The following is a 26,445-nucleotide window of genomic DNA, read 5'->3' as shown; positions in this document are numbered from 1 at the left end:
CTACCACTGTACCACCAACAGTATGGCATCTTTTAACAAAAATAAAAAAATATATAGTAAATTATGATATACAGTATACAGTAAATGACATGCATAAATTCAAAACAAATTTATTCTTACTGTAAAGCATTCTATTCAAGACATGGTAGGTTTGGTCACCACCTCTCTTTACAGGTACAGTCCCCTTCACTAGTGTATGAAGGTGATTGTACGTTGAATTTCTATTAGGTGGCAATGTAGAAATCTTTACTGTATAACATTTATGTCTGTGTAATCCCCTTCCATATATAAATGGCAAGAGGAGAATAACATTGTCAACTCACTTCAATGTGCTGTGGAAATTGGTCTTAACTATTTCATGAGAAGATAATTATGGTCATTAACCAAAAAAAACGGCTGGACATCTGGTACAAATCTCAACCGCAGAACGGCCAAAAAATGCATACTTTTTCTTTGAATTAACTGTAGTGTTTCATTTACCATATACTGTACAGGTAATAATATGCACATTTTTTCTTCTTTTCTTTTATTGGGTTATATAGATAAACTGTCTAAGTGACAAAAAACCAAAATAGTTACATTGCATATAAATGATATGGGATGACAGAAAATAAATGTGGAAAGATAATACCGCATCTTAAATGCTTCCACCAGTCCGCACAGTGACGTAAATAGCATCATCGGCCAGCAAAGGGGTTAATAAGGGCTTTTAAATTTGACATGTCAACACACTGCCTTTCACGTCAACAGGCCACAAAGATCTCTGGAGAAGTTCCTTCGTGTGCAGTATTGCTGAACATTATTCTTAATTAATATTTGTACTTCTCAGGGTATTGCATGTACTGTACTGTATTTCCTACTATTCTCACAGAGGAAACCCATAGTCTGCTATCTCAAACAGTTGTATTTTGATAACCTTTATAAACCAATACTGTACTGTACCACACAGTAAGAGACGAGGCCTAACTGTTGTTCCAATAGTCACTCCTGAACTCCAAGAGACCACGATATAAGGAATTCGAGTAATTGATTAAAAGTAATGTATATTTTTCTGTTTCAGTTATTTGTAAAAAAAAATTTATTTTACATTAAACAAATTAAGAGAAATACTGTACTAAACTTTAGACACAACAATATGTACACAAGTGAATTTTCTATACAACATTTATTTTATCATCCTCCTCCTCTGGTTCCTGGGATTCATTGGTAGGTCAAATAAATTCTCATCGCCAGACTGTCTTCTGTTAAACGCATCCCTTTCATCAAGCATGCGTGTTACATCTTCATTCTCCATAAACCAGGCGTCACGCAGACGATTTCTCACCAGGTCATGTGCCACAAGATCTCTGCCACCTAAGATTTTTGGCAACGATGTGATGTCACCAGTGTTCTGTAAAATAAATTCAAAATACCTGTAATAACATTGCTTGTATTAGGTTGTAGGCCTCTAACCCTATGTGAGGCAGGGGCTTCTCTCAGTTGAATAAAATCATCTTGCATTAACCAGACTAAAATACCTAAGCGCACTACTACCTTACAAAAGTTTAAAAGAGACACACGGAAGACCAAAGCACTTGGGAACTTTGTGTTTCTTTTTCCTTTGTGGTTATCAGCATATATAGTACTGTATTGACATATGAGTATAACCGTTTTCTCTGCCAAATTATTGCATCGAATGACATCCCAACATATGCCCAAAGCTGAACGGTGATAATGGGTGGGATGTTTCCATAGCCTAATGGAAAGTGCATGAACCAAAACAATGGCGTTAGAAGGGACAAAGGTTTTACCCGCACAAACAATTAGTGTACTGCTTTTTCGCACACACCCCATCTCAACCAATCCACTCATGGCTGAACTGCAATGTAGTAGCGCTGCCTATCAGTATCATGCCTCTGTCAGTGAGCTGCAGATGTGGGTTACTGCACCCAGATTTTTATGTGATTCAGTGTAGTTATTTGAGAGTAAAACTCTCCAATTATAACTGATAATGCTTCTACACTTTCCTCACATAATTGCAAACAAAGGGTACAGCAGTGTATAAATATTACCATAGTATTAATATAATTACAGTATTACCTGTCTATACCAAACCACTCATAAGATTCCAGCAGTACATGTGTCTCTATTCTGAACAAGTTCACTATACAGGTAAACCGAGCCCTCTACTAAGCCCCTCCTAAATTATCTCAAATATAGCACTGTAAGACAATGCTCTAATGTGACTTAAAAATAAAGAAACTATATTATGAAACTATATAATACGAAAAATGAAGAGTGGGAAGTAAATTGTGTGTAGTAGAGAAGGTATGAAAGGTGTTGTTGGCTGGACTGAGTGAAAAATTACCCCTCTGGTCTTGTGACTCCCTTAAAACGATAGTATACAATTTCATCATAATTCTCACATTTTCTAGGTTCATTTGGTGTCAGGTTAATGAAATTTTTATTGTAAATTACTCACTTTTCCCCCAATAAAAAACACACACTCACCCCAGATGAGTTATTATGACATCAAATTCCTGATGCCTTATTGACAGATAAATGGCTGAGCAGGAACTGTTTGTCTTTTATTTTTTTATTATTGGTTAATATGACAGAATACATTCTATATCACTTAAACATGATCACACAATAAATAAATAATACCATATTAGTGCTTAAGTGGTGCGAGTGTGCATACAAAAACTGGCAAGGTGAATGTTTCTGGGTGTGGCAACTTTAATGCACAATATATCAAAAAGTTATTTTGCTAATCAAGCCCCTTCTTAAGGTAACTCCTCAATTACAAACACACACACACACACACACATCCTTGACCACCAAAGGGTCAAGATGTGTCTGGCGCTGCTCTGGCAACGGCCAGGTCAACTGTTATGTTGGCACACACCCCAACTCCCTCCCTGAACCCCTCCTTCCCACCGGAATATCACCAAGTTCTCACCAGAAGTTACTATTTAATTTCGTTAAGGAATGGAACCAGTGTTGAACAGTGCTTAAGTCAGTGAGAACAACACAACAGTAACAGCTGAGTCATACCCAAGTTAACCTTCACACAGTGAGGACCCAGGTACCCAATGATAACTGCCCACGAGACCCAACAACAAGCAGCGATGTGTTAATCCGTCCATGATAGGGAGGCCTGGGACCACACCTGACTGTGCACCACTTGAGTGTGTGAGGTCCTGTGACACCAGGCCACGTGATGCCCCCATGACACCACTGTGTCGCCATGTCTATGATATACAGTACAGTACGGTACAGTACTGCATTCTGTAGTCACCCACTCTTACTCCTATTGCTCTCTCCATAGACATAAATAACCAAGAAAAGGATATGACACACCCCAAGCCCGGCACACAGCCAAAGTTATTTCTAATTATTCACTTATACCACAATTATTTTTCACACAAAACATATTTCCATTTCTAAGCTACCGCCCAAAATTTCCATAAAAATAACTAATAAACAGTGTTATACAAACCTTTCTGAACCTTTTGTAGTTTACAAGGCCACCAAGACTTTGATTTTGAAGAGTTTGAGCATTAGTTGTGTTATTTACAGAAGGTCGTTTCACAAGGGAGGCAACCTCTACAATCACCAAAGATTTCTCCATCTTGATATCGAGTTCTGCAACATCTCCATGTGTGGCCTTCTCTTGAGGGGGCACACCAGTTTGGGCAGCTGCCTCTAATTCACTTGGACTTCTCTTTATGGAACACCCTTTCTGTAATGAATTAGGAGAGTGAAAATAATACACAAAGATCACCACTAAAATACAAAAATTAGGATATTCCATAAAAATGGAAATATTACTACAGTAAGACCCCACAATTCATATCCCTCAAACTGGAAATCACTCATAACTCGTAATGTTTTTCTGTCATGAAATATATAATACAAATTTCATAATACAGTATTGAGTAAAATTTTGAAATATGAGACATTTTAAAATATTACAATATATGTATACTAGTACGTATACAGAATTACAATTTTCATAATACTGTACAGTATACTGTATTTGGTAAAATTTTGGATTATGAGAGATATTTATGAATAGTTGTATGTATGACATATACATGTACTGTATCGCCATGGGATGCGACTGCCTGCCTAAGTGTCAACAAGTATATGCTTATCGGACCTGTTGGTTAGGGTTAGTTCACGTTGGTCAGTCATGGAGAGCACTTCTACGGTGTACTGTGCAAACTTTTTCCATCATTGCCCAGTGCTTGAACCATCATGTCTGATAAGTTATCCGAGTTATCAATGATAACCATGGACCTCAAAAGGAGTTTCTAACAAGAAAGATGTGAAGTCAAGAGGTAAATACAAGACCTTAAACATTCAAGATAGGGTTTAAAATTTGATTGGGGCAGATAATGTTAAAGTTCCGTTGTTTTGGGGGTTTTCCCCCTTGGGAGCAGGTGTCCCTCATATTTTGTAAAATCTTATAATTTGTAAGGGCTAGAGTCCCAATTATTTTGAATTCTGGGGGGTTTTATTGGACAGTTAACCTTAATAACTCAAAACCAACTAGGAGAAAAAGGGTCAGAAAAATTTAAGTTTCTGAGAAATTCAAATAGTGCCAGTTAAATATACAGCAAAGCCTTGAGATAATTAAATAATTAGGGGGATACCATGGTCGCTAAAGCAAAAAGTCTGTTAAAACTGAAGTCCAATAATCCCGAAATACATTCTGATAACCAGAAAGTCCGAGAAGCCACGCCAGCCCCTCAGTTCCAATACACGGTCCGCATTGTAAACAACAACTACATTGTGCTCCACTGTGTGTTCACAGACTGCTATAATATATAAGACAGATTAAATATAAATTTAAGTGTATTGTATACTTCAGTGTAGTATGTAAATGTAACAGTGAGTGTACACATGTACTGTGAAAATGTACAAATGTGTATTTTATGGTTTGAGTGTGTTTCTAAATTTAAAGTACTTCATATGGTACAGTTGCAGAAATGTGTTCATACACCCCTTATAGTAACCCCAGTCTCCAAGTGGCCAACCTATAGCAAACCTATCCACCAATCACGTCCATCGTTACACAACCAATCCCCATTCATTCATAGTGATGCTACAGGGTGTCTACTGGCCAGACAAAACAAAATTCCCTGGCTTTTCCAGGTGTAAATTTGAAAAATTCTAGGTACAATACATTAATTCGGTATTTATTACGACAGAATAACAAAATTAGAGGTTTTCAATTATATGTATACTGTACTATTGACAAATTTAAATGTAATATAAATGATATTAAACAAAAAATTGAAGACCCTCTCACGACCGACCCCATGCCTAATGATGAACATCGGCAAAGACCTTGACACCCCCTCCTCCATATTTTTCTCCTCAGATTTGTGCAATTCACGTGGGTCAACTTGGATGTTCCAAAAAAACGGAAATCCGGCAAAAAAAAAATCACACTCTTGATCCACCTATATGACTCATGAGTCATGATTAGTATGTGGGATAATCCACTTATATTAAATTATTTAATTATAAGAACAATTCATCTCCGACAATACTTATTACAGAATTAGTAGTTATAACCTGTAATATTTGGTTATTTGATCCCTAACATGAAATATGATACATACACAAACAATTTAGTTATTGGAGTGAACTATTTGCAAGAATTTGTTCCTAAAAGTTTAATTATTTACCAATTATACAGCACATCATTAATTTATGGTGAGATTGCTGTCAAAATAACAATATTTTGAAGCTGAACCTAATTCACATAAAATTCCAGGTTTATTTGTAAAATTCCCTGGCTTTTCCAGACTAGTAGACACCATAGTCTATATTTTTAAGAAAATGTTTATGAAGGTGATTTAAAACTTACGGGCACAGCGTAATTGACTTTTTAAATAGCATTAATTATTTCAAGTCATTAATTACCACTAATTACTCAAAAATTTTAATTGTGATCCCAGATCCTTACTCAGCAGGTAAAGTAAAACCTTTGTGTGAAATTTAAACAAAATTATTTTTTTTACCCCAAGTGCCAAAAACTAAGGTACTGTATTAGGTCAGGCATATTTTTTACATAAATTGATATTTTTGGGGAAAGTGAAAACTAACGTGTTTATATTGTAAAGATAGACACGGGTTAGCACAGGGGGTAAAAGGAACACATTTTCGCAACTGTGCTGTAGGTTAATATTTGTGTCTGTTTGTACACTTAAGGTGTTTGTATGGTACCTTAGGTTAAATTAATGTCAAGGAGTCCTTCTCTCTCTCTCTCACACTGGTTCTGCGATCATCTCCCAGGCATTCCCTTCTTTTGTTGGTTATATATTTTGCCACAAGACCATGGGTTATACGTATACAGTACATACATGGGGGACCTGAATATACCCAAATTCACATTTGCGTGGGGATCCCAGGAAAGTAACCTCTCTTACTTTGAGATCCTACAAAAATTCATAAACTGGTGAATACCTGCATGACAATTTTACAACAGCAAATTTAGACAAACTTACCTTTGATATAAAGTTTCCTTGACTTGTAACAATCCTGCTATTTTGACACTGATTCTCATCTGTTTCACGTGCATTATTACTTTGGGCTACAGGTGTTTGCTCTGGCTCTATCCTGCCACTTTCCCGAGGCACTCCTGCAAGTTCGACTTTCTGTTCGAGCATCCTTCTCCTGCGTTGAGACCGAGAGGATGTTGGAAGGGCAAATAAATCAGCATCTGAAGATGGTTTTTTCACAGTCATTCTGCTTGTTTTATCTCCTACTACAGCACTCTGGAAAATACATACAGTACTGTATTTCACCTTCTTTCTTTTAAGTCACTACAATGAAATATTTTTCCAGTCAATGGCCTATTCATTTTCCCCACTTTTAAGATCATCTCACACTAGGACACATCCATAATTATTAACCAACTGTTACAAAATGTTCAGACAAAGGGCCATATTTCGATTATTTAATTACTGTAATAATATCTTGCTATTCTAATACTTTACTGTACTTTAATTTGGCCCACTACCATATCTAATGTAATGTAAAAATAACACTGCTGTCTCTTCCCAAACTAGTGTACCAATGAAATCTAATCCATGACTGTCCCCCTTTTTTCTTCAGACCATTGAGACACTGGTTAATACTTATTATGCCACCCTTCCTCTGTGTAATTTTATTTTAATTATACTTCACCATCATTAAATTCCTTCATACCAGCACTTTTCAGTTAGTCTTTACACATTAAATTTCAATTCTGAGAAAAAGTGTTCTTTGGCCTATCTTGTAGTGTATGTAAGGATGGTCTGAATATGGGTCACTTTATCAGTAATATTAACCTTCAGAAAGCAGACTGTCGTGTGAACCTCTAAGTCTATCACAGTTTAAAAAATAAATCTGAAATTTGTAGCAGATTTTCAAGTGTTATAAACTCACATGCCATATCTAGAGTGAAACAAGTTACTGTGCACAGAAAACTATAATTTTAGATTAGTTTAAGTATAAAAGGTAACATAAAAGAGAATACAGACCAGGAAAACTACAGTAAGCAGAATAATAAACAAAAGAAATTAATGGAATGGCATGGTTGTCCAGATCTGATCTTTACTCGAAGAATGTTCACCCCCAAGATATCAAATGGGGGAGGAATGTGCATATGGTACAACACTGGTCACCTGAGCTAGAGGTATGACAAAAGATTTTATTGAAAAGGACTCTGAAATGGCACTGCCTGTATTCTTGAAAGTGTGGTCAAGGAAGAAGGCAGTAACCAGGATAAATTATTTAAAAGTGATTACCTAAATAACTCCTGCTGCTTTCAGACCAACTGAGCTAAAAATAGGAAATATGGGTGATGATTATTTCTTTGACAGAGAGCAACAGCCAACAATATGAGATGGCATTAAGTCTAAATAAAAATAAATCAATTAAAGAAAGAGAGAGACAAAGAGAGAGATAGAAACATAGACACAGAGAGACCGAGACACAGACACAAAGAGAGAGATAGAGAGACAGAGACAAAGAGAGAAATAGAGAGACAAGAGAAAAATCAAAACTTTTCTTTGCCCTTATCTGTGAAAAATCCAACTCACCACTCATACACAACAAAGATATGATACAAGTCTCACCTGACCACCTGATCTTCTTCTTGTATTAGATGTTGGCAAAGCAAATGGGTCTTTATCTGCTAGTTCCCATTTAACATTGCACACAGAATCTTGATTCCTCTGATTTAAGTGGCCAACTATACTAACATTTCCACTAATTCTCTCAGTCTTTATGGGGCCATCATTCACATTTTCTATTCTTTTCTTTTTTCCTCCCTTCCAAAGGGAAGTGTCACCATCATTCACTGCATTTCTCTTCCCTGCACGACAATCTGTCACATCCATGACACAATCATCAACCTTGCCACTGGGAGGTTCTTGTTTGTCATCAGAGAAGGACTGAGTTAATACTTCATCTGGATCTAATGTCTCAACCTTCAAGCTGGGCAGAGTGAAAGGGACAAATGGGACAGATTGTCTAATAGTATAATCAACAGAGGGGTCCAGATTATTGATGGTGGTAGTTGGTTTGCTAGTAATAGCTGCCCTGGTGTCTGAGCCGTTTAGCTGACCACGTCTTGCATCAGGGGTCGAAGTTACAGGGGCAAGAGTTTCATCTTTTTCGGTACTGAAGTGATGTGGTCTAAACTCTGAAGTTGGCAATACCGAATCTGGTTGGATTTCATCACCGTTAATCTGTGGGGAAGAATGGGCATTCATGACTACATCAAATTACAAACTGAGCAGGTCATGTTTATATAGTAACTTACTGGTTTTGATAATGAGGAGCTAAGTTCAAACATAAAGCATGAGGTGTGAGTATTAACATGTGAATGACATTTGTAGTTAAATCAATGTAAATGGTGGTGGGTGACAAACACAGATATCAATATGGCTGTCCAAGATGCTAAGTGAGGTAAAAGACTTAAGTATAGTTAAGGAATATGGAGAGAAATAATAAAGATCTGAAGAAAAGAGATGAGATGCCTTGAGAGGAATAAGAACAATAAGTACTGTACTCATTTAAAGTCCCAAACATTAACCAGATATCTTGCCTTCTCTCAACTACAGCTGCTTGTATTTAGAGTTAGGGAATTTCGCATTACAGGCAACTTTCCGGGTACATGACGCTTCCATAATTCGAGGGACGCCCGTATATGACTGCTGCAGAGGATCTCAGGAGGTAAAAACAGATAGGTTTATTGACCATGGAAAACTAAGGCAAAAATCAACTTGTAGGTTTCTCTCACTGATGTTACCATTCTTGGCCATAACCACTTCAATGTTATTTTTCCATCTTATTTTCTTGTTTTCATACGCAGTCTACACAAGGGAGGCTGAACTAGGCAGTTGCGACCATCGTATACATAAACACCGCAAATTTCCCAGTGGTTTTCAAGTGTGGGCATGGCCTTCTTGAACATCTGGGCTGAATTTAGCAGGAACCAGCCAACACTCTGCCCCCCAATCACAGTATAACACATCTGCAGTATGACACTACTGTACACTTTAAGCGATAAGGTCGAATGGAAACAACTTTTTTTTTCTTTTTTTTAAGGGGGGGAATGAATTGTTAGTAATCTGTGGTAATATCTGTAATTATAAGTTAGTAAGTAAAAAGTAATTAAGTGAGTAAGAAAGTAATTAAGTAGGTAAGTGAGTAAGTAAGTAAGCAAAGTCAGGATTTTATGATTACCGACACAATTTCAGTTTATCACTATGTACAAAAACATTTATCATCTTTATAAAATAATTATCCCCTCATGTATGCCCCCACCCCCCTTTGAGCTGAATAAAATCATCTGGCATTACCCAAATGAATGATCAAAATTGGTGTCCCCGCAGTGAAGGGGTTAAGATGTTATATACCAATGAATAAGAACATACTGCACTGACCAATACAGTATTTACTCTCAGAGATAGTGAGGAACAGAGCCCTGGGCTATATACACATGTGAAGAAGGTGCCCTGTATAGGTATCTGTATATACAGTATGTGCATATATATATATGTTAAGATGGAACAACTTTAAATAATACAATTTATGGTGTAGAATTATACATGGATCAACGAACGTCTAAAAGAATTCTAAGGTTAACATTTAATGTGCTTTTGAAAGTCACAAGATTGAGTGACCATGAATTAATGTCTGGAAATCAAACTATAAAATGTGCTCAGTTATTTAACATTATTATATTTGACCTTTTTTTTTTAATAATCAGATATACTTCAACAGAAAATTATAAATTAATTAACTCCAAACAGATTTTCAAGAAGATTGTAATTTTACCTGAGATTCGATTGGCTGTGTGGGGCTTGGGGGGTCTTGATGCTTCTGGGTGAGGCTGAGTTTGCTGGTGCGTTTGGTGAGAGGTCCTCCCGTCTGTTCACTCACTGGTCGTGCCCTAAAAGTTATTTCTACATTAGGTTTCATTGGAAAAATAGTATAATTGTGTCTTTTACAAACAAACTTATGTGAATTCAGGTATTTGTCTCAATTGGTCTATCTAATGTCTTCACTATGCTTAAAATAGATTTGCACACAAAAATTCTTTCCTTTTCCTAGAAGTATTATGAAGGTTTTCTTTGTCGTCATTGACAGTTTTAGCCGTGAGTGGCTGGTCAAGCATAGTTAACATGGATGCATTAGTCGATGTTGAGGAGCCGCTGAGGACAGGGGGAAGGGTGGAGGTGGGCAGTGTAGATTTTATTTGTCTGGAAGCAGGTGATTTGCCACTCTCAGCCACAACTCGTGTCCCCGTTAAGGATATGGAATTCTCATTTGCTTGTGTCTCTGTAGCATATATCTTCAAACCCTGGCAAGAGGCACAAGAAAATACAATATCAAGATGGTGGTTACATAAGATATTATGACATACAGGTGTCAACCAACTTCACAAGAAGAGAAAGACATGAAACACTATTTGAATAAATGTTCACTTGTCCATGTTTATAGTGTACTGTACCAGCAATATAAAGACCTCAATGTCACTTATTCTCCCTCTTATCACTATAATGATCTCTCAAATTATAATGAATAGCTACAGTGGCATTATATAGTCTGCATTGACTGAGAAAAAGACAGACACCTTAACAGTGCACCAACTAACCTCAGTAAATTGTGACGTGGATGAGGTTGTGCTTTGTAGGATGCTAGATACCTTGAAGGCTGGATTGCAATGACCTGTTGCAGTTACATACAGAATTGCTAAACCAATGTCTGACTCAGGTACAACACGCAACCCATTATCTTCTACCAATTCTGTAAAGGTTAGTTGAGATAAGCAGTACATCAATTCAGGGAAATTAATAAATCTTGAAAGATTTGACAAAGAATGCATGCATGGCATCAGAAAGGATGAAACAAAGTAACAAAGTGGTGTAAAGATTAATGAATGTAGACGTAGTGACTATAACTGAATACCAACAAGTGCTCTGTGATGTTCCCCAAATGGAAACAGTAGACTTTTATACCTTGTGTGATCTTGACATATTATCAGTAACTTAATACTCAACACATCACATTAAAATAAACAGCGGTGTAATGTCTCGTCTAAATTCCTCCATTGCTCAAGATGCTTTCCTCCCCATCTTACATTATTAGTCATCTCTTAAAAAATAAAAGGAATAAAGTTACTCTGCTATAAACTGCCATCTTCATACATACAGTACTACAACTTGTACATGCACATGATACAGTAAAGCCTCGAATAACAACGATAAAGTGTCCTCCAATATTGCAGTATAAGGCGAGTCATAGTATCGTGAATCATTAATTACCATTAAAATAAAGCTATAATGAGATGCGTTCCAAAGTCGGACCTTTTCATATCTTTTGTGTGGCTTTTTACCCTCCTTTCCCCCAAAACATTAAAATCAATGAAAAATGTAAACTATATTCTTTAAATAATGTTTATGAATTCACCTTATACAATATAAATCAATAATAATTTGGTCACACAAGAGGAAAGGGGACGCCATTGTTGTTGTCAGTGTTTACATCCATAATGTCAGTTATCCATCTGAAACTGAAGAAAATAAGACCCTGGTTGTTGCTGTAGTAATATGTAATAATGTAAAAAAATATGTATGTTTTAATTAATGTTTTTTAATGTACCGTACAATACAAGTAACCACCGATCTTAAAGAAAAAAGTGAGAGCCTGATAGTGGAATGCCAATGTATATGTGCGCACTCAAGGATACAGCGTCATTTATCTTATTATGAATATGTACAAAAGATTCATTATTATTTATTATTGAATATCTATTTGATTGAATTGATGTTTATATATGCAAAATGAACAATACAATTCATTAATAATACCTAGAATATTAAAACACACAAAAGGAGACGAGACGGCATTGTTTTCGTTAGTGTTTACACCTGTGACGATGGTTCTACTCAAGAAATTGAAGACAATAAGACCCTGGTTGTAGCTGTAATAAAATCCATGTAAAAAATTTTATACAGGGTATGTATGTTTAAAGTAACGTTATTGAATGTTAATAAATGGAACAATAGAAGTAGCTAACCACAAATGGTTAAAGAAAAATCGAGAAGAATTGAGAAGGCCAACGTATGTAAGTGGGTACATGTGAAATCATCGTCATTTCTCTACATAAGAATATGAAAGCAACACTTATTACTGTTCATATATGGTTTAAAAAATACTTACAAATGTAAAACAAAAATTCTAATCACCAATGGTGGTAAAGTCAAAAACATAAGGACAGCCTATGAATGTTGTGTGAGTTTTTACTCAGATGACGAAGTCATCAGGTTCAACTCTGGCTGAAGCTGTAGCTTTCCATAAAGATGTCATAGTTGTTGGTGAAACTTTTACTGAAACTGAAGTTGTTGTTGAAGATGCTTATGATGCTGAATTTGGTGGTGTAGCTGACGTCGGTGCAGCAAAGAATGACGAAAATGATTCAGGGACTTTCAAACCTTCCATATCAAGAAAGGTTAAAGAAACTAAACTTGCATTCCCTAGAAAGACAAAGAGTGCGGGGAGATATGATAGAAGTATTTAAGTGGGTGAAAGGAATCAATAAAGGGGATATAGATAAAGTTCTTATAATACCCGAGCAGGATAGGACTCGGAGCAACGGATTTAAGTTGGATAAGTTTAGGTTTAGGAGGGAGATAGGAAGAAACTGGTTCACAAATAGGGTGGTGGACGAGTGGAACAAACTTAGCAACTTTGTAGTAAGTGCTGGAACGCTGGAGAGTTTCAAAAGGAGGCTAGATAGATTCATGGATGATAGAGAGTGGTAGTAACTCTCGACAAGAGCTGCCATGCACAGGCCAACTGGCCTATTGCAGACTCCTTATTTTCTTATGTTCTTATGTTATATAATTTAGACATTTTTAATTGTATCTTTAATATACCACTTTAATAAGAGAAGGAAGCCATGGCTTGTTATTCCCACCATAGTTTCATTCGAGTTTGCCCTTCATCACTCACAGGTGTAGTGTTAGTACAGGAAGAAACCAGATGACCAGGAGAAACCCTCGCATGTTTACCTGGGTCACACTGGATTACACCCTGGATGCAGTGGTGAGAGGCAAGTGTGCTACCACTGTACAGTAACACTGGTGAGAGCCTGTGATCATCAACAAGTATATCTCTCGAGTTCCTAACATTTTCTCAAAATAGTGAGTACAGTATAAAAAATTAAGATACTACAATAATCATCCCAGCGTAGTATGAGTAACAAATGTCTCCAAGGTATTGTATGTAGAGAATGTATAAGAGTACATGCATACCTGTACTGGTGTTATTCATTTAGTAAAATAAGGTAAGCCTTGTTACCCTTACTTACTACGTGCAGTGGTGTAGGTAGTAATGTTCTGAGAGCTTCCTGGGGTTTTCATAGGTGGCTCCACCAAGACATAACTACTAGAGGTCACCATTTTGTAATTTACTTCATTTAACTCTTCTGCACTGCCACCTGCAACAACAAATTAACCCCAATGACGTGATTAATTATACCGTAAATTAGGTATATAATATATATTTAGTCAATACAGAAAATCAGACAATTTATACAATGGATGGCTATTGCTCAGCTGATATATATAAACATATAGTCACTGGAAACAAAGAAAGCATCTTGGTATTCAAGTTACATCTTCAATAATTTGTCAAATATGTAAGTATTAAAAATATCTACTACATGTCAATATCTAGAGCAGTCTTAAAAAAATATGAATATACCCACCTGAAAGAACTATGACTTGTCTCATTCTTTCAAGCTGTCTTGTAGAATAAAATAGAAATGTACGCCCTCTCAACAATGACTTCCTCTCATTATTAGGAGCTAAAGAAACCTTTGCACTTCTGATGCTCCTCTCCTGAAAAAGAACCAACACAGTACAGGCATGTTATACAGTAAGAGATGCACTGAATTGGAAGGGGATGGACACCAAGGAGGAAGAGATATACAAGAATGAGTAAAAGCAAGGCACCAAATGCTATAAGGAATGGAATGTGCTGTCTCCAAGAAAGGTGTTGGCAGCAACTCAATAGCGTACAATGAGTGTGGAAAGTGGATGCAGAAAATGTGCTGTGGAGCAAATGGCAGACGATGGGGTTTTGCTGACTTTAAGTTTTCTCTATGTGCAGTTAATCATGTGCCCACAGCAAGACTGGAGAAACTCAATATTGGGGATATGTCCCTGGACTATGTCAATGAGTTCTGTTACATAGGTGACATTATCAGTGCCAGTGGGGGTGCTGAAGCCTGCTCATTTGCAAGAGTCAGAAAAGGGTGAAAGTTTAGGGAGCTGCTGCCTTTATTGACGGAAAGAGAACCTTCCCTCCGAGTGAAAGGAAGAATGTACGTGGCTGTGAGAAGTGTGATGTTCTATGGCAGTTAAAGATGATGATATAAGGTGACTGAAATGAAAAGATAGTGAAGTGGATATGTACCAGTAATGTGACACTGAGGCCCTGTTCAGAGCTGAGAGGGTGGCTGGGTATGAAGAGCATTGGCAAAGTCCTGTGTAGAGACAGGCTGAGATGGTTTGGGTAATGTGGAGAGAACGAATGAGACCATTTGGATCAAGAGGTGCATGAGACTAAATGTGGATAGAGGGAGGGCCAGGGGTAGGCCAAGAATGACATGGGGAGAGGCTGTATGAAATTACATTAGTTATGAACCTAATAAGAGAGACTGATATAGACCATGCAGCATGGAGAGCTGCCATTGGGTAACCGAGGCTAACCCATGCAAATGAGGAAAATGGCAGCTAAACGATGATGATGATGACGGGCAATGCTAGTTTGTATGAAGTGACAAGAATACACAGGGATATCTTGAGGCCTTTCTGCTGATGAAAAACACTAACCATATATACATGTTACAGCAGACACAGATAACAAACATTATTACAAGCTGTTTCATGCAAAACCATTCTCATTTCGCACTTCTACATATACCGCTACAGTAGCTCCTCGATATAAAAGTCCCAAGAATAGGACTCGGAAGCAAATTGCAATATTGCTCTATGATTTTCAAAAGGAAATATAGGATGCAGGACTGCAGCCAAACAAAATCCTTCAAGACATCACTTTTTCTCACATTAACATTTATACCATCATTTCAGAACACTTTTTAACAAATTTTACAGTAGCTCATATTGAATCTGAACAATTGCTTCCAGGACTACAATTGTTTAGACTCAAGGTGACTGATGGAACAAATGAAATTAAGAGCATCATGACTTGTGAGTGAACTGTGTAGGTGCTGGCCAGTCCTTACTAGTCCTGCCATCTACCAGGAGCAGAGGAAACTTTCGGTTTTTGTTAGCCGATCAGTCTTCAGGTGATATTAAACCTTATAAAAAGTTATTCAATTAAAATTTTAAAAGAGTTTAATGCTTCCCTAAGAGACAAAACAATAAAAACATATTTCACGATCTTCTTACAATGAACATCACAGCCTCAAGTTAAAGAACCCACAAATATAAAAAAACTGCCAGAGCTAACTTCTTTGGAATAAGGATTGGGAACTATTGTACAAATCTGCCAGAAAATGTTGTGATAGCACCAAGTGTGAGCTCCTTAAGACCAGACTTGACCAACACTGGCACATGTTCAGGTACATTCTAGATCAGGGGTATCAAACTCAATAGCTATAGCATGCCACATTTAATATTAATACAGTACTGAATCTGCTGTTCTATGTACTGTATTTTTATAGGAAATATAGGATACAGAACTGCAGCCTAAAAATATACATCAATTAATTCTTTAAGATATCTATTTCACCCAAACAGACCCACCACAAGAACACCTCAATACAAGGACAACTCTACACCATGCCAAGAATCTATACAGCTTACTCACACACCTTAATGACAGGATATGTGAAATATGAGAACAGAAACTTTAAACAGAACACACATAAACAATAGGAAGTTTCCATGTGCAGAAGAGACAGAGGAAGTGTTAGTTTTGATGTGAAATGTGTTTGGCACTTTGAAAAGGGTAAACAAGCTGTGGATATCACTTATGTATAATAATTGTTCTGACATTTTCACCTGTTTCTGTCTGATTTTTTATCCCTTATTTTTGTTTTCAAAACCTTCATTTGAAGTAAACCTCAACATTTCCATAAGTTTTACACCATTTTTGACATTTACATATGTGTATTTTGTTTGATTTTTATAGTTTTATTACCGATCTGAGCTAACACCACATAATATCACACTTGACCGCACTTAAATTTAAAAAATTAGAGTAATTTAGGGTGTCACACTGAATCAAAATTGTTGTATCAATTTGAGTTAAATCAGAGATCTAATGTACCTTACACTTACATTACTATACTTCTAAGACAACACAAACCTGTAGTGGAGGCTGAAAATCACCAGGATTTGGATGAGGAGCTTTTTTCACCACAGCCTCCAGCCACTCGGTAAAAAACTCAGGTGTTACTATGTGACCTCCGGCAGCTAGACAACACACAACCTGTAATAAACTATTGGACTTAAAATTAGGTAATGATTACATTTCTTATATCAATAATATCATCAAGGCTACCTGTCATGCTAACTGTTTTTCTGGTGATTATCAGATACCTCAACCTATTTTGACACATCATCTAAAATTCAATTTATTTTAATGCTACATTTCTATGACATTAACTTCATTTGATTCTGACACACTGATTCATCCAAATATTTTTATACTGGTCATCTTGACACATTTATTATACTCTAACACTGATCATCTGATACATTAGTGCTGAACATCAAGTAATCACTAAAAACTACTGATAACTTACAGAGATCTTTTGTGTCAGTTATTTTGAGAGACCCTTTGTGTTAGATACATGTAGGTCATGTAGTGAGTTGGTGTGAGGGGCAGCAATGCTTTGTGAACAGAGTGGATTTTAGGTAAATTGGAAATTGTGTTCATAGTTTAGGAAAGGATATGACCACAGCAAAGTCAATCAAGATGTAGTTTCTCTTCTCTAGGAAATGTGGTTTTTGGTGTGAGGATAGATGATACATAGAGGTGCATTCAGTTTGTCTCTAGATCAGGGGTCGGCAACCTTTATACACTAGTCGGCCACTTAATGGTGCAAGTAATCAGCGATCGGCCGCAGGTACTCAGACAACATAAGTCAGCACTGCATTCCACAGAACTGAATGCAAAATCAGAAATGCAGGACTATATTATTTATTGTCAGAATTTTTTTTAAAACAACACTGATATTCAAGACAAAACATAGTTTTCACTTTCAGCATATACATACAGTATTCTGCACTGATATAATAACACTAGTCACAAGCGAAGTTAAATATTCTGTAAAGAAATTAGTGAACATAATGTTTAGCAATACAAAATATGAAAATATGAACTGCTTTCAAGCAGCACAAAATATAAACATCACTCAGCTCCAGAAGAAGGAGGTTGCTAAGTGGAATAATGTTTAGAAAATGGGGGTATAATTGTGCTATGTTATGTTTCTTGAGTCTTTGTGGGGTAGTCCAATATAAAGTTGCAGGGAAGATTGAGGTGTTGTATGCAGTTGACAAACTTTGTGTCCCTGATGTCAAGATGTTCTTGTAGGGGAGAATATATTTATTCACACGTTGGCGGCTAATATTTGTGGTTTTATTGTTCTGGGAGTTTTGTTTTTATCATTTTAGTATTTATGGATGTTGGAAGCTAATGTTGATGAGACCCAGCTTGTGTTAGAATAGTTTATAACTTAAATACTATTGGGAAATATGATTAAGCCCTAAAATAGGCAAAAAATATATATATATATATATTTTTTTTTAATTTTTGGTGTTATGAATTTGTAGGGAATAGTTTATGGAGTGTGGAAATGCAAGACAAAGTCCTATATGGGCCACCTACGTAGTGGACCGTCAGAGATGGATGACATCACTCTTTCTCATAACCCCCAAAATAACAAAAATATTAGAAAAAAATATTAGGTAATTTTTGGACTTATCCTTTAATATAAAATGGTGCATGTAAAATGGTTTCTAGAGTTTGTAAGTATAATAAAAATTCCTGTACATGCCAGCAGCAGTGGACCAGTTCACCCCAGTATCACCCCAATGGTAAAAAATATGACGTGTAGATGGATGGAAAACACAAAAATAACATAAAAATGTATAGTATAATTCTGGTGAAAGAGGAGACGAGATGGAGAGATGTGAGAAGAGGTCAGGGGAGATGGGGGGACAAGTGGCAGGTAGTGAGGAGGGGTCAGGGGAGGCAGGAGGTGGAGCAATGTCTACACAGCATTCCAGTCAAGAAATTACTGAGGGAGAATGTGGGAGAGAGGTACCCCAGGAAGACAGTGGAGAGGCCTAAAGTTACCACAAATCATCTATTCCCAGCAAAATAAAGGTGCACAATTTGAAAGCAAAACCTGGACACGCCATACATCGACCGATGGGGTCAGTACTTCAGGGGTTAAGAGTGTGACGTGCCTTGACTGTGAGTGTGACGGCATTCATGACCAGGTATGAACATGCATCTTTCCATTCACCGATCAAGTGACCTCCCAGCTTAAGCAGAGCTTCAGCTAATGCTGGTTTGCTTTCTGGACGAAGAGTTGATGTCGTCACTACCAGAGGCCGATACACTAACCTAGAATACAAAAAGTTTGTTACAGTCAAACACTGAAAAAGTTGTACAGCACGAACCTAACTTAACTATTAACAAAAATTACTTATCATAAATGGACATAAATATCTGAGTAACACATTCATTGTGGAAAATTAAACACATGTACAGTGTTGACCTTCATTTGGCCAACATTCCATCGACCAGCAACTCCCAATTAATGGCTTGTTATGGAAAAAGCATTACCCAGCAAACCTACCTATCAATGTTAATAACACTTTCCTAGATATGTTAATAAGAAGAAAGATCTAGGCATTGTGATAGATCACTCACAGAAGGCAACAGTGAGAAAAGCAATTCAAGATTTCGGAATTATAACGCGTACCTTCCAATACAAAGATAAGAAAATGGTCCTTCAACTGTACAAATCTCACATATGGAATGTCCCAGTCTGGATTATTGTACCTGTATACAAGCATGGAAACCCTACTTCCAGAAAGACCAAACATTCCTAAAAATGATGCAACACAGTGACTAAGATGATACCGGAACTATGTCACCTCGATTGACGACAAGCAGCAAGAGCCTCTCACCCAAAGCCAGCCACACCTCTTCACTCGTATCAGCTGAACCGTAGTGCTGTGTGGACACTCGCTCTGCTTCTCCATAACTTTCAACCCAGTGCAACAATTGCCAGTTCCCTCATCACCTCAAGATGCCTAAGTGTCCCTCAAGTGTTACTTCTATCCCTCAAAGCACCGAGAAGTCATGCAATACTTTCTCCATGCGGGTAGAGTACAAGATGTTTGGCATGATGTGACAGGTCAACCTGGTGTTCAGGTAATCTGGTAGTGAGTCTGGCTGCATGAAATAAATAACTTAAAGGAATCGTCTGATGTGTTTTTGGGGGCTCCAATCCTGTCCACTATATTTCCAACTGCATCGCGAATTGCTATTTCATGACAATTCTAACTCTCATGATATAACGAAAATCTACTGTACACGACAAAAAAAATTGATTAATGGGTATTTATTAGTCTACATAATTAGTCAATAGCCTTACCTCCACGAGCTATTAAACATGCCGAATCTGACCGTGTCACCATTTACAAGCTCAGTTGTCGCCCTATCTGGTAGCTTTTCATCTCTCTGGATACCGTCATTCACAAAGCTGCCATACTTGGCTCCCAAATCGTTTAGCATAACCTTAGGCAAGGCCTGCATGTTTTTCTAAAAGATAAAATACATGAAAATTATGCTAACATAATCCTTATAAATCTTCTTTTTATAGTTAACTTACATACTGTATGTTAGTAGAATATAATAAATCACTCAGTGACAGGGCATTTAATTAAAGATGAACTGTGTAAACTTTACCTATACAGTACATGAAGTTATCTGGTAAATCTAACACTTACAAGAACCTTAAACAACAGAGGGGTTATTCAATGAGTAATACTGTACTCAGCCCTGGGAAAACCGGTGTTATATCAGTACAGTACTGTAGTTTATGGAAAAGAGGAATACAGTATTAACTCATAGCATTGTTATTCTATGACAGTTATACTACAGTAGCTCAGAATTCACTATTTTTTTAAGAGATGTGAAGGAATGATCCTGAAAATCCATACCTTTGGTTCTGTTGATTTAGAACCAAGTGTCAAGAAAGATTAATCCTATTCCATTTCAAATTTTCCTGTACCACCTTGGAAGCAAATGGCCCCCCTCAGGACAGTTTGTCTCCACCTGTTTCTCCTCTGCATAGTGTGAGGAAGAAACAGTGGAGGTTGTATGGAATCTTTTCAGAGAACTTGACATAATACAAATCAGAAAGGATATGGAGAAAAAAAATCCAACCTGCAAGGTGAGGAGGAAATGAATCACGAGTCTTCACTGTGTTTCACCAGATCAGCAAATATTACAGGTATACACTAATGAACCCTGAGAGCTGAAGAAGAAGCAAAGAAATGAGTGTGACCAAGAAGATCCATCAAAATGTTGACATCAAACACAACAACTGCCATCCACTACTGTATTGGCTATTAACATCCAGAAAAGTTATCGATGTTTGTGAACAAGAAAAGTGGATGGGGAGAGTATTGTATTAATCCACAGGCTTGTAAGAACTCCTCACTTTTCATCATTCACTCTCCTACTTACCCCACACATTGTTCTCCAGCCCATCATTCTAATCTGCCCCTTCCTCTTGTATCAAGTGTCCATACTTCACATATACGTATATAATTATGTCACCTCAACACTTCCCCTGTACTGTAAATCCCTCTTTGCCTACTACAACTATTCAAATTACAACTACTAATACAATCAGCTATACTGTACTACTTGTACAATATTGTACTCAAGTTAACTGAGGTAATACAGAGTACTAATATTATTTTTACTAATAATGTAATATGATGCCAGTACCATAAGCTTTTCAGACAATAAAACTAAAGCCAGTGCTACTAAAGTTGTTACAGTACTAGCTGCTCCATTATTAACATCATTATTAATACTGTCCCAACCAGTGCTAACTATTAACAACAACAATTGGGGTGCACCGAATAAGGCATCTGCCAAGATATTGGTATACAATTAGTAACCAGTACAGTGCAGTACTGTATTGAGCCAGACACAGTGTTGACTATAGGAAACTGAATCACATTTTAATTATAAAACCTATCAAACGAAAATATTCTCTAGATTTACACAAATTTCTATCCTTATGGTGAATGAACAGCACCATTTAACCTTGCTGCAGCAACATGAGACCATTTTTCTGAATACATATTCCAATATTCTGAGTACAGGTGTTCCTCTACTTAAGAACGTTCAACTTACAAACTTTCAGAGATACAAACATCATCACTGAGGGGGGTTACCTGCCAGAACAGGTGTTTAATATGGATGAGAATGGATTATTTTGAAGAAAATTACAGATAGAACAAACATTACCTAGGAGGAGAAGTGTGAGCCAGGTTTTAAGGCTGTATTAAAGGGTATAGCTGTACTAAATATCCATAATCCTTTCATTTTTTAAATATGTTTGGTATCTACAAGAGTAAAGTTGGACTTACAAACAAACCTCAGGAACTTAACTCGTTCGTATGTAGAGGAGCACCTGTACAAGCCATCCCCGACTTACGACAGAGATACGTTCCTGGACTGATCATAAGCCGATTTGTTGGTAAGTCAGAACAGTGTTAATTCCATAATTTAGGTTGGGTTAAAGAACAGCATTGCCCATACAAAAATATTATTACATCCCATTCATAACAAATAATGTAAATAAAGTGATGTTAAACAATAAAGAATAATGAAAACAATGTAAAAATGGGATTTTATTAAAAAAAAAAGAATTATAAATGTATTGGGATCCTGTTTGTAGGTATGGATGATCTTAAGTTGGACGGCCGTAACTCGTGGCCTGCCTGCTGTACAGTACATAAGTTTCTCTTGGACGATCACATGTGCATTAGAGTAATCATCTCAGATTGGTATTGTTCAGTTTGTGTTGATCCTCCGGACTTGTGGTTCTCATTTGGCATTTAATAAAGTTTACATAAAACACTTGAGATTTAAAATAATAAATAAAATTATATAAGTACAATAGCGTACTAATAAGTGTTACAAGACTTATGTAACATTTTGATGATTGAATTTTACCGACCAGAATGAAAATAAACAAAGGAGGATAACTCTACACTACTGTATAATTATCTAATATAAACAGTAAACAATGCAATATAAAGTTATTTACTTCAATGTTAATTTAGTATAACTGTTTACATTATGTTAGGTTTAGTCATTTTTTGTATTAAATATACATAATGTTCAACAGTCAATATGAAAAATCTTGTATTTTAATGTAAAACAGAGCTAACAGTTTGCTGCTATGTCCCACCACAGGCATATTAAGAGAGGAAAGGCACAGTATACAGTGTCTCCGTTTTGGCCTGAATATTTGAGCCAGTTGGGTATTTATAAACAATTAGTATAGTACAGGTAGTGATGTGGCTACTCTACTACTGTAGTACTGGCTGAGGCTCCCACAAAATATCAATCATGTATTGCCTCCCTAATGAGGAACTGAATCTAGGTGCAATGACCTACTAACTCAGAACAATAAACATCTTGCCACGATGTCCAAATAAAATGACAACAGATATCTGTGCTTCTTGGTCAGTACACATCACAGCATTTAATTGGAAATGGGATAAGATGAAAATTAAACAGATACAAACAATTAATAGAAATCATCAACTTACCAAGTTGGTGGGTGGATGCATTATAAAGATGGAGGCATGTTGGCGGCTGATGGAAATGTCCCCCTGGAGATAAATGTGACCTTCCTTCCGGCTCACCAACAGTGTTGACCCACAATGTAGGTAGTGAACTTTATCTGAAATAATAAATACAGTACAAGTATTTGATGTTATTGGGTTACAGGGTATATCAATACTGTACTGTAGAATTAACTCTTCTATAAAAACTGATGATAATGTACAGTAATATACTGCGCCTGTAATTAAGCTGCTACTGGTTCTATGACATTTCACCTTTAAAACAATGTACAGTACACTACAGTACTGTACTACATTGTACATTAATAATTTTATCACATGTCTTACACAAAGTTCAAATCTGAAATTAAGCATTGGTCATAATAAAAAAAATAATGCTTTTACTTTCACGGTCTGGTGTCGTAGCCTCATATGTTATTTTCCTTATACTCTACCTAATTTAACCTAATCACCATAGAGTGATTACCGTATACAGTAAGCCCTCGATAACTCGGCATTTGATAACTCAGAATTTCACATAATTCGGCATGGACATGGTCTCGGAATGTATTCAGGAAATGCCGAGATGTATAAAATTATCTGGGAAAATCTCGGCATATCCGGCCCACCTGCATCACCTGCCATGCCTCTGTGTCACTGTCACCTACCATACCTCTGCGTTACCTACCATGCCTCTCTCTCACCTACCATGCCTCTCACCTACCATGCCTCTCACCTACCATGCCTCTCTGTCACCTACCATACCTCTGTTACCTACCATACCTCTGTGTTACCTACCATGCCTCTCTGTCACCTACCATACCTCTGTGTCACCTACCATGCCTCTCTCTCACCTACCATACCTCTGTGTCACCTACCATGCATCTGTGTCACCTACTATGATGCTTCATTCTTCGCCTGTAGTGCTGATAAGTGTTACTTTTTTTACATTTAGTAATTACATGTACACATATATGGGTCGATAATTTGTTATTGTTGTACAGTATTTCTGTGGGGGGGGGGGAGTGCCTCAATAAGTCGGAATTTGGGATAACTTGGTAAGGCCAGAGCCTCATATGTGCCGAGTTATTGAGGGTTTACTGTAGTCTCAAACCCAAAGTACTGTAATGAACCTACCGTACAATGTTGTGAAAATGGCACTCAATACTATAACCAGCTTATGGTGAAAAAAACATTTCTGGCACTGTACAATGGATCTAGTCATTCATATTTTTTTCTTTCTGTTATATACATAAATATTGAGCACAGTAACAGATGAATAAATGCTCTAATCACTTTATACAGCATTGATTAGACCTCATTTGGAGTATGCTAATCAAATATGGTCCCCATATAAGATCAAAGATATAGAGATCTTGGAAAATGTCCAAAGGAGAGCAACTAAATTGGCTCCATCTTAGAAGGGCTTAACCTACCAGGAGAGGCTAAAAACGGCTGAAGCTACCGATGTTTGCATATAGACGTTCCCGAGGGGTTATGATAGAAGTAATTAAAGTTATGAGTAGATTATATGATCAGCAAATTTGTAAAGATATATTTAAAATCCAATAAGAATCAACAAAGAGAAGAAACAGAAAGAAAATATACAAATAGAGATCAGGATTAAATCTGAGAAAATATACTTTTTGCAACAACTGTACCTCACTTTGCAAGCTAACGTAATCTTTTTTGGTATTATTGAGTTTAAACATTCCCACTTCCTACCACTAATCTTTTATCATATTCTAATAAGACATCTAGTTATAAGATCATTTTCATCTATTACATTACTGCCGGAAATGTATATTAACGGAGAAGCAAATCCAAAATTTTCTCTATTTTCTTCCATTAATCTTCCTCCATTATCACCTGTCTCTCCTCCAACACTGTGTGTCTCCTTCATAAGCCATCATGCACATGCATTCCCATACACGTCACACGACCAATCAAAAGCGTTTTTTTTTCCACCAATTAAAATGATTTTGGGTTTAATTCGTAGTATTTTTGGACCAATCAAAATCGATTTTTATTTTGGGTCTCTCATATTTCAAAATTCAAGTTCAGTTCCGACCATGGAAGTCTGCGATGAGTGTCACTTAAATTATATGGAACTGATTGCGAGTTTTTGGGAAAAAACGAAGAAACTGTAGCATTTTTTCGATCGCATGGTGTTCTCCCGACCTCAGTAAAGTGTCATAAGTGCAAGACTGAATGTAAATATCGCAAAGACCAGCATATGTGGGCCACATATGTTGGCGTTGTGTAAGAATCTCAGAATCCAACGACGAACAAGAACCTGGTCTCCAGGCCAACTAAGGTAAGAAATAGGTGATTCCATCATATGGTGAGAGTCAGTTCGGTCAGGTTAGGTTAGGTTTTTCTAGTGTGTTTTGGTGTATTTTTTATTCGCTTAGCGATTAATTTTTTGCGAAAAAGTCTCACGAAAAAAATTCGAAAAACCCGGCCAATTTCCGACGAAAATGAAGGTCACATTCGGTTGAGACACAAACACTAGAACAATACAGTTTTAACTTTCTAACAGATGGGGAGGTGGAAGTGCAAATTGACCCTTTTTTTTAATCTGGTTTTGTTGGTTGACTTAAACTGTCATACTTGGAGTCCAGGAACAATACTTCAAGAGGCTCCACAGCACCTGCCAGGACCATCACTAACTCCTGTGTATATACTTTATTACCTTGTGTTAACTTACTTCACACTTTCACAACATACTATAAGACAGTGACAACAACTTAACACTTACTAGGGAGAGCTGCATTTCCTTCCAACGTCCACATGTTGGGATTTACTTCACAAACACTGGACCGTGATGAAGGTCTTTAACAGCCATAACAAGGCGGTCATATATCGGGGTTATGGTTCAGAGTAATACTTCTTTTAATACAGAAATATTAACTCATTAGTGATATTATAACTATTCCACCTTTTAAAATTGGATTAAACTTCGATATTTTATGTTATTTTTAATTTTGTTTGTGAACTCTGCTTAAAACTTTTGGGAATTTGA

General features: G+C 36.8%; 1 protein-coding gene across 1 annotated transcript; it reads right to left on the bottom strand.

Moving 5' to 3' along the window:
- Window positions 1–1,044: 1,044 nt before the first annotated feature.
- On the bottom strand, window positions 1,045–26,274 carry LOC121875310 (nibrin-like). The gene is made up of 14 exons (XM_042379800.1): window positions 26,182–26,274; window positions 23,406–23,539; window positions 20,201–20,367; window positions 19,002–19,161; window positions 16,894–17,016; window positions 14,264–14,396; window positions 13,865–13,993; window positions 11,147–11,298; window positions 10,593–10,852; window positions 10,327–10,441; window positions 8,118–8,732; window positions 6,504–6,773; window positions 3,482–3,724; window positions 1,045–1,390 (listed from the first exon to the last, which is right to left on the bottom strand). The coding sequence occupies exons 1-14, from the start codon at window positions 26,213–26,215 to the stop codon at window positions 1,166–1,168; spliced, it is 2,760 nt and encodes a 919-aa protein (XP_042235734.1). The 5' UTR covers window positions 26,216–26,274; the 3' UTR covers window positions 1,045–1,165.
- Between the last annotated feature and the right edge of the window lie 171 nt (window positions 26,275–26,445).

This window comes from Homarus americanus, unplaced genomic scaffold, assembly GCF_018991925.1.
Source record: "Homarus americanus isolate GMGI-L3 unplaced genomic scaffold, GMGI_Hamer_2.0 scaffold56241, whole genome shotgun sequence".
NCBI classification, from domain to species: domain Eukaryota; kingdom Metazoa; phylum Arthropoda; class Malacostraca; order Decapoda; family Nephropidae; genus Homarus; species Homarus americanus.
The sequence above is the reverse complement of the archived record's forward strand: the minus strand, read 5'-3'. Positions and strand labels throughout refer to the sequence as shown.

Excerpts from the sequence above, each read along its gene's own strand:
- LOC121875310 (XM_042379800.1), bottom strand. The coding sequence starts at position 26,215 with ATGTGGACGTTGGAAGGAAATGCAGCTCTCCCTA. Across the intron at positions 14,397-16,893 it reads ATTTTCAGCCTCCACTACAG|GAGAGGAGCATCAGAAGTGC; the intron begins GTTTGTGTTGTC and ends GTTCTTTTTCAG. Across the intron at positions 6,774-8,117 it reads GAAGAAGATCAGGTGGTCAG|AGTGCTGTAGTAGGAGATAA; the intron begins GTGAGACTTGTA and ends TGTATTTTCCAG.